Source organism: Antrostomus carolinensis, unplaced genomic scaffold (assembly GCF_000700745.2).
Source record: "Antrostomus carolinensis isolate BGI_N321 unplaced genomic scaffold, ASM70074v2 scaffold2549, whole genome shotgun sequence".
NCBI classification, from domain to species: Eukaryota; Metazoa; Chordata; class Aves; order Caprimulgiformes; family Caprimulgidae; genus Antrostomus; species Antrostomus carolinensis.
In genome coordinates this window covers 1-9,291 of record NW_010337644.1, presented here as the reverse complement: position 1 = coordinate 9,291, position 9,291 = coordinate 1, and the positions used below count along the sequence as shown (strand labels likewise).

Here is a 9,291-nt window from a genome sequence, read left to right as displayed (position 1 = left end):
AGGTTACTTCAATTTGGCCAGGAAAAGGAAAAAAACCACAGAACAGTCATCCCATACATACAGCCATCAGAACTCTGTATCCCAGGTGCTGCCATTTTGGCCAACCTCCTTGACTAATTCTCTTTACACCCACTCATGAAGCATCTGCCAGTATGTTGCCAGCAGAGAATTACGGCATCTCTCCTGTAACGGAATTGCTTGGGTGTCTAGAACTGGCAAGGCTGCTGCTGCTAAGAGGAAACATAATGAGACATAAGCCCCTTAATTAAACAGAATAAAAATGCACTGCAATGTATTAGAGTTTGCAGAGATAAAAGAACTCTGAACTAGACTGTCAAATAACAAAAATTTGGATGTTTTTATTTTAGTTTTTGAATGAACTGTTGTGCTTATAAAAAATAATAGGACAAAGCTAATTAAGAGGCATCTGTGGCAAATTTAAGAGCCTACATCAGCTTTCAAATAAAGCCCTAAGCAGTTCCTTTCAATCCACAGCCATTTTTGCTAGTCAAGTTTCTCGTCCTCATAGGAGCTAATCAAACTTCTCCATCTCACTGCCAATCCTCTGTGATTTTGACTTAATAGTTTTGCAGCATGTGGTATTACTTTGTGCACAGGTTAAGCCTGTTGGATGCAGGACTAACACCAGGTACCTGTGAAATGTTAGTATTGTGCATCATTTGACTCCCCACAGCACACACACTTCTCAACAATCTGCCTCAAAGTACAACATGACAAGCTTTCAAAAACACAAACAACCTTAAAAAACAAAATCCAAGAGTGTTCATGAAAGCACAACAAAAAATATTTAACTTCTTCTCGTCGCTTTTCATTTCTCAGCTGCCAGAAAGGGGAACATTTCATTTCTTTCCCAGTCTTTTCACCAATTTTGCAATTGGACGTTGTAATTTTTGGACAGATACAAGAGTATACCCACTCACATATAGTCACATGATTATAGTAAAATCAAAAGCCACAAAATAAAACAACAGTGAACATTCCATAAGTGGAATTTTAACTTTTGGTCAACATTTCTGCTAGGCTAAAGGCAAAAATATGCTGTACAAAATCACTTTAACATCTGCAGGAATTAGCCTCTTGTTTACTTTAGCCTCAGCTTAGCGTGTGGTCAGCCTGAACTATGCAATGTCTTATAAGAACAGGTAGATAGGAGATTGTAAAGCTATGTTTCTTTCCTACTTGTACCCATTAGCAGATTCTTCCGTTGCAAAATGACATTCATGTGAAAAAATTTACTGTGATGCTCAGAAGAGTTGAAGGCAAACACACGTGTACGAGCAACAAAAGCTGTCAAGGTGACAAACGATTCAACGGACTGCTTCCTTCTCCACCTGCAGCAAGCTTGAGCGTTGTTAGTTTTCGAGGGGGATGCTGAGGACTCTTACGAAGGTTGTCGTCCATCTGCAGAGAAATAATGAGAGCCGGATCTGGCAAACAGTAGAATACAGATTACACGATTAGTTTGTTTGTCAGGGCTGTCATCGTTATTGCTGCTGGTCTGGGGGGTTTTTTAACCCTGTTATTTCAGGCTCTGACAAAACTGATGCCTTGGTTCCTTTCCACTCTCAAATAATCTGCTTGTGTTAGAGAGGCTGTTCATTCCCTTAGCATATGGTGCATCAAACCCAGGGTAAATAGGTGTGCTTCTGCTCAAATAATTTCGTCAAGATTACTGAAGAACACAACACTGCTACCTTCTGCTAAGAGGTCAAAGTTTCAATTTCATACAACAGCCAAACACTGCTATAAAGCAAATCAAAAGTCAAACTGCCAAACAGCAATGGATGCTTTTGCATGTTCACCACCTTGCCAGAACAAATCTTTTTCAAATTAGAAATATTCTGGAGGTGCTGGGTGAATTTAGATCAGTTACAGACTTCAAAAAGTATTTAATAAAGAACTTATAAGACCTTTTCAAAGACAGGTTAAAACTAATTTCTGAATATAAAGATTTTACATTTTCATAGGAAATCAATCTAACACCCTGGGCATAACGTGGTACCAAAAAGAGTCCAGTTACTACAGAATAAAGAGAGTCACAGAAGACAGCATAGGGCAGATCTCCAGAGGCTGACTAGTCCATCTTATTTACTTAAATCATGCCTCACAAATGTCTTTGTAACCCATTCTTTAAAACTTCCACAGCCACACTCAAATATCATGAGGAGGCAATATAATCAATATCTAAGGCTACAGAATCTGATCATAATTAATGATCTATTTTATACACTGATCTTTTTCAGGAAGAAGTGCTTTCTGCCCTTCTAGTTAAAGTGTGTCTGCATCAGAATAATTCTTCACAAGTATTTTTCACATAAGTTGTATAGGTTTTGATGGGTGCTGAGTGACAGGCCTTGGAAACAAAGAATACGAAGAAATAAAAGCTAGATGTAGAACAAGCAGGAGAAAAAGTGACTGTAGGTTAGTGACTACAGAATACAGGTGGGAGCAAGGAGAGCTGGCGATTGGTTTTAATTTGCAGGACCATTTCTGAGTTTTGATCAATACAATTGCCTCTTCCTTTGCTGAAATATACACTTGCAGAAAGAAACCCTTCTTCTGTTGGCATGTGTGCTTGCAAGACAATGTTTTTTTTCAACTGTAATATAAATACTTTTTAAGTACAAGGCTTCATTAATTATTCCTTTCAAATGATACAATATTCTTCCTGCCTGTCTACATAGAGTAACTCACTAGAAAAGAAGCAGTTAAAAGCAAATGTCCATTGTACAGTTGCCATGCAAGAATATCTGTGAACAAGTAACCACAACGAAGCAGGAGAATTAGAGACTGAAGCAAAAGTAACCTTTTCAATCAAGTTGGATTCCTTATTTACAAGCTGTGTGAGTTTCTGCAGATTAGCATCTGCTGTATCCTGTCCAGCAGGAGAATGGCCTGGAGAGTGAAGGTAGAAAGATGAAGAGTGAAAAGGTATTTACAAAAGCTTTTAAATACTTAAAAAATAAAACCACATTGGAGAGGAAGTTCATGCAGTACTTTTATCCTTAGAGGAATTTAAGTGGAAAAGCCATTCCATGTGAGAAAAACAGAAGCACTAAGCATGAGTTATAGCATAGATACAGGTGCATTTTACCAATATTTGACAAAATCTAAAACTGAGTATTAACCCTTGTTTTTAATTTTCAATCCTTTCTGCACAACTTTGCAAGTTTCTCTACCTCATTTCCTCACAGAACTCCAGCATAAACTACATAAAATCTAATTCTGCCTCGGTTCACAGATGGAAGCCTGGAGTCCTAATCCAAACAAGTCCTAATCCAAACATGACAAAAAGGGGAAAAGAAACACAGCTTACCTGAGACGGTTAACCTGAAGTAGCAAGTTAAAATATCATCACAGAATCGACACAGATTGGGAAGCTGTTTCAAATGCTCTTGTAATTGTACTCTGGGGAAGCACACTTTATAAATTGGTGCAAGGAAACCAAATACAAAGGCATCCAAGGTAGTGGGCCTGAAAAGAGTGACAAAACAAAACAATAAAACAAAGTGACTGAGGTAAGACACTAAGACCTTGACAACACAACCATTTTTTGTGTATGTCAAACACAACGCAGGACAGCTCTTCTGGCACTCTATCTTTTCATATCAATCTGGTAAATGCTTTGTACAGACTATTGACTGATTTCAGCCCCTCTGAACCAGAGACATGCTGGCAAGCTCAAACAGTAACTTCAGCATTAAAATCCAGTCATGCTGTCATGTATGCTGATAAACAAGCCTCTCTAAAACAAAATTTCTGGCACCACAAAAGCCAAGCTGTATGCCAGGGACCAGGATCCTCTCTCATGAAGTGGTCCAACTTCAGTAGCTAAAGGAACAGATGACCTTTTATAGGACTCGTTGGTGCTATGCTGGCACTGTCTGCTTCCTGCTCTGTGCACATACCACAGGAAGAGGAATGTTCCCTATACCCTCCTCCTCTGAAGGCAGTGGTAATACCTCAGGCTTAAAGTATTTTTTCTGCATACAAGCACAGGAGGTGGATAGAAAAGCATTCTCTAGTGCTACACTAACTCATCGAGTGCCCCATATCTTCCTAGCAGCTGTGGGCAGCATCTGCCTCTCTGTGGAAAAACACAGGATAAGGGAGACATTGCATTGCCTTAGTCCAAAGGTCTCATATGTGCCCTGTTTGTTCATTCAGGTTTACCTGAAAAGCAGTGCGAGACACAAAACTACTGTGCAGCACATTTAACACTCTGGCAGATTAAAAAAAAGAGGAAAAAAAAAAAGGTTTAAGTGTTCACAGAGTCATGTGGTACCTGTTTTATTAGTCATTAAAAAAAAAAGTCACACTCACGTATCTCCAAAGAAAAACTGAGATGTTCCCAACCTCTTCGATAGGAGATTTAGGCACTCCTTGGCATCCCTGTATATCTGGCGAGACACAAGACTGTCTAAGAGTCCTAGGTGTAGGAAGGCCAGTACGCACAGCATTGTTCACCACCTGACAGTGTGCTAGACTGCTTCAGTTCTCGTCTTGGGCAGCACCAACTTATAAATTTTTCACTACGCAACACATACCTGTGCTTCCACTTCAGTGAGACTGTAGAGTGGAGGCCCTCCCCTGGTCAGCAAAATCCTGTTCAGTGCCTCTCTGGACATCCTTGCAGGCAGATACAAACTCAGTGGGAAAGGAATCCTTGATGCAAACCATGGCTTTGTCACACTGCAGTAATTTTCAGCCTCAACCCAGAAAGTATGCAGCTGTATCAACATAAGGAAGAATATGACTGGAATTTGAATAAGAACAGTAGACATCTCTCAAAAGTTTGATGTGTGAGAGCTCTGTCAGAGAAGCAAGAAGCACCAGGAATTACTGTAATTTAAGGTAAACAGGCTCCACAAAGAATTACACTAATCCTTTCAGTGTAGAAATATATAATTAAGGTAACAGCTACCCTCCACCTAAAGAAAAACAACAAAGATATTCGATAGACCTACATACACATGCATAAAATGACATACACTCTCATGTTTATGTATGTGTGTATATATATATATATATACACACACTCATACACATTCACTGTACATAGAAAATATACTGCAAAAAAGTTGCAGATGTACAGGATCAGGTTTTAATTTTTTAGAAATTTTATATAAATCTTAAAATAAAAGATATTACCAAATTATGAATTTGCAACCATGCGGGTCAGCTGAAGAGGCTAGCCTATGATATCATCTGGTCAGGGTACAAACTGAAGCCAAAGTCATTCAAGAGATCCAATGTCTGGGGATTTTTATAGCTCTAATGTACTAAATCACGGCCATGTGTTACTTAGAACTGAAAAATGAAACTACTGATAGGTATTTTAATGTCTCAAAAATTCTAACTGAACAGTTCAAAAGGCTTTCACAGTTGTGCACCCTGCATTGGATACACATAATTTACTCAAAGCTTTTTTCAAAATAATCAAATGAAATAAAAAATACCCATAATAAGCAGTTTTTAGGATACTCTTTCTCTTTCCCAAAAGGTATCTAAAAGAAAAAACATTCACAGGTGCCCCTTTAAAATGTCTTTCATAAATTCATTATTACTACTTCACAGCCCACAAACACACTTCTTTCCTTTTCAAAAGTTGGTAAGCAGTATTTCCAAAACTGAACTAACAAAGCAAATACATTTCAGCCAGGACTACAGCTGAGAGACTTTAATCTCTCTCACACTGGGCACCTCTTTTAGCATTCACTTCCAAAAATTCTCACCATTATAAAGTATTTCCCAATACTTGCCAGAGCAGGAAGCAGTTTCTCTTCAAGTAGTGCAATATATGCCAGTGTATCAGCTCCTTGTTTGGCAGACAATTCATAATCAGCATTATATTTCTATGAATTAAAAACAAAAAACAATGTACTAAAAAACAGTGTTACACAGGGTTACACAGAAGATGATCAATGCAACCTGAAGTTGCTTCAAACTTAACAGCTATCAAGTTAATGAAAATAATAACTTTTTGTGGGACAGAAAGCATGTGCTTACTGGAATTTCATTACTTCTTCAGGCCAGCTATATCAAACCTCCTCGCATCTCCCTTTTCCACTTTCCCATTCTTAAGATTTTTGGGCCTTCCTATTTCCAAACTAACTCTTGTCTCTACTTCCTATTGCTTTCCAAGCAACTGTCCAATGATACAGAGGCAATTTTTCAGTACTTAGGGCCGTAGCAAACCTCTTGCAGGTCCCCATCTTTATTTTTGAAGAGGCATCTGGCACTTCAGCTGGTCTAAGCATAAAAAAACAGTAAACATTTTGCTTTCAATGGCCATTCTAAAAGTTTAGAAATTGCATGCTAACAATACAAGAGACCAAATGCACAACTTCTAATTCTTATACTGGATCCTTTTACGGTACATTAAATGGGTTGGTAAGGATTTTTCAGGGGAGAGGAGATTTGCTTCATGAATTTAGAAACAAAGGGTCAGTGCAGACCCTTATTTTTAGATATCTGAAAAGCAAGCACAATATTGTTATTCTTTAACTCAAATAATGTTGGGTTTTTCTCCCCAGCATTAAGGAATCTTTGTTATTCAGATGCCTATGAAAATTCTGAATTTTGAAACAAGTTTCTAACATCCCATCTCAAATGTGCAGTTTGCAGATTCTGTTTTTCTCCCCCCAAAGATTTAAAGTTTCACTAATATGGCATTCACCGGGTAATCTTCTTGACTTAGGCAGAAATTGAATTTCTAATGTAAAAGCAGAATAGTGGGCTGGAGGACTATCTTAAGGAATAAAAAGATGGTGTCATGCTTTATTAGACACCTTTATACTTTGTGAAAAGAAGAAATCGTATAGCTTTATTCTTTGTGAATAGAACATTAAGAGATCTGCACAAGGCAAGCAGGAGTTGACTGTACGATAACATGATGTGCATCAAGAAATGCTTGCAGACGTTTTTGTGCTACAAGCTATAGAAAAACTATGTAGATTAAAAAAAAAAAAAAGTTGTATGTATTATCCTTCAAAAAAGAGCACTGGGAGATGATTATCCATTTAAGCAGTTAAAACCACACTTTCCAAACTGTGATATCCTAGGTCTGCAAAGCCACAATTACACTAAAAGTGCTATAATTAAGAGCAGGGTGCTCAGTGAGAAACTGTTCAATTAAGGCCAGTTTGCAGTTATTGTCAGTGAACTGTTTTCTCATGCCTATTTTTAAATCTTTTACATGACTAACAATAAAACTTTCAAACAGCAATGTTATTCACCATTTTGCAATTCTCATGCATATATGAAAAACAGGAAAGCAATGGGTCTGAACTGAGTTCCAGGTTTTTGGAAGCTTGTATCAATGCATACAGGGGACATGTAGAATCACTACAAGGCAGAGAAAACAAATATTTTAAAAGAGACCTACCTGCTTTCTTAAGAAGTTTAGTATTTTTGCTGGCTGAGAAATAACGATGTCTTCTGATATCAGGACTGGTACATCTCCTAGGAGGCACGAACAATACGGTCAACATTTTATATGGATGAGTTCTAACACAACTACAAAGCAATCAGTCACTTCATCCACTTTCCTATTCTCCACAGCATGCTGTGATCTTCCTCTCATGTACGCGTAAACTAAGCTTCACATAGCAGGAGAGTTCCACCAAGGTCACAAATACAGTGTATTGTGGCCTTCACTAACAACAATACATAAAAAAGGACCTACATCAAATCAGACCCAAGCCAATGTCTTCTGCTAGTTATCAGATACTTCAAGAACCATCCATATTTCAGATGTTCATCTTAAGACAGAAATTGCAACTCAGTCCAACTGCCCTCTCAACTCACCCACCTCTGCACCACTCCTTCCTTCTACTCCAATTTTTTCCCGCTCTTCCCCTCTAAATCCATTTCACTACCTGTTTTCTCTAGCCTTGATACAACCACTGCCCAAGCCATCACTGGATAACCACCTACTATTCCAGAACAAAGTCATTCCCTTCTGCCAGAAGCTTACTGGTCAGCCTTTACTCATCAGACTGCAGGATCAAAGACTGCAGAGTGAAAATCTCTGTAACATGGGCTATCTTGTAGCACATTGTAACTGCCACAATGAGCCCAACATGACTGTGCTGCTACATACTATTAAAGTATCAATTATCAGGAACACTTACTATTTGGTGAGGGTTTTGGGGGGGTTTATTGTTTGTGTTTTTGGTACAGATTTTGTATATTTTGGCTATGAAGAAAGTCGCTGAACTTTTGGCAAGTATACCCAACTAGTTCTTGCTATTTTCTGCTAACAGAAAACAATACACTGAAAAGCAAGAATCAAAGGTGCAACTTCTGTGTGGATACAGTAATGCCTAAACTGATGACATGGTAAGTGTAAATAGAGCACTTTAACTGCAGTGATTTTACCTCTCTGGGATACACCAAGACAGTAACTTAAATGCTTAGAAAACAGAGAAGTAATGAGTAGGAGAACACAAAGAAGTCCTCTCTGACACTTATCTTCAACTTCTCTGGCAACTAGGTTGTTAAGTCACCTCTTCAGAGTCAACCTCTCTAATGTAGCACAGTACTAAACATCCCAGCTGGTGCAAGTTACACCCTTTGAGGATGACTTTCCACTTCCAACTGTACCAGTCCATTAAATCATGTATAATTAAAGAATACTATTTCCATACCCAAGTCTCATTACTATCATTATAAACATGCAAAGTGAAAAAAGCTTAAAAATTTGCTTTCACTATACCATCAATTTAGACTGCGTGACAGAAACAGGTATGTACTTGGCACCACCGCTTTGTTGAGGTCTGCTGCTTCACCCATACACATTTTAATTCAGTGACCTTTGAGGCACTTTACTTATGTCTTCAATTCTTTAATTCACAGAAATTCATCCCACTTGATCATGTAAAGTCATCTAAGAAGCAGGTAGCCTTCACTGGGGCAGGTTACACTCATGAACACAAAACCAAAGCACACTCAGAAACAATGCAGAAATTGGAACCCATGTTTATAATGTGGCTACAATGAAGAATAAAAAATGCCAAGGAGGTACCTTTTGGAGCTCTCCAAGAGTTGTTTATAGTATTCACTGTCAGGGGAGCACCGGAAAATTTGGCATAGGCCTGCACAAAAGATTGCGGAGAAAAAAATCCAGTCACTCCGTGTAAGAAAGGTGTAAGATAGCTTTTTAAAAGTTGTTTTACACAGCTTCGGGGGCTGAAGACCGACTAAAAGCGGTCTGCTTTTAAGACTGCTTCTTAAGAAAGTGGTCTTCAGTGCCCCAGCGTGTTCCCT

At 38.4% G+C, this 9,291-nt stretch overlaps 1 protein-coding gene across 1 annotated transcript; it reads right to left on the bottom strand.

The window, feature by feature from the left end:
* Positions 1–1,311: 1,311 nt before the first annotated feature.
* MTX3 (metaxin 3) lies at positions 1,312–9,154 on the bottom strand (the record flags this gene model as incomplete). Its single annotated transcript, XM_010175225.2, has 8 exons — positions 1,312–1,422; positions 2,828–2,916; positions 3,338–3,495; positions 4,345–4,421; positions 4,569–4,751; positions 5,784–5,876; positions 7,409–7,485; positions 9,050–9,154. Coding segments are annotated over 8 exons (893 nt in total), but the record flags the coding sequence as incomplete, so codon positions are not given.
* Positions 9,155–9,291: the final 137 nt, after the last annotated feature.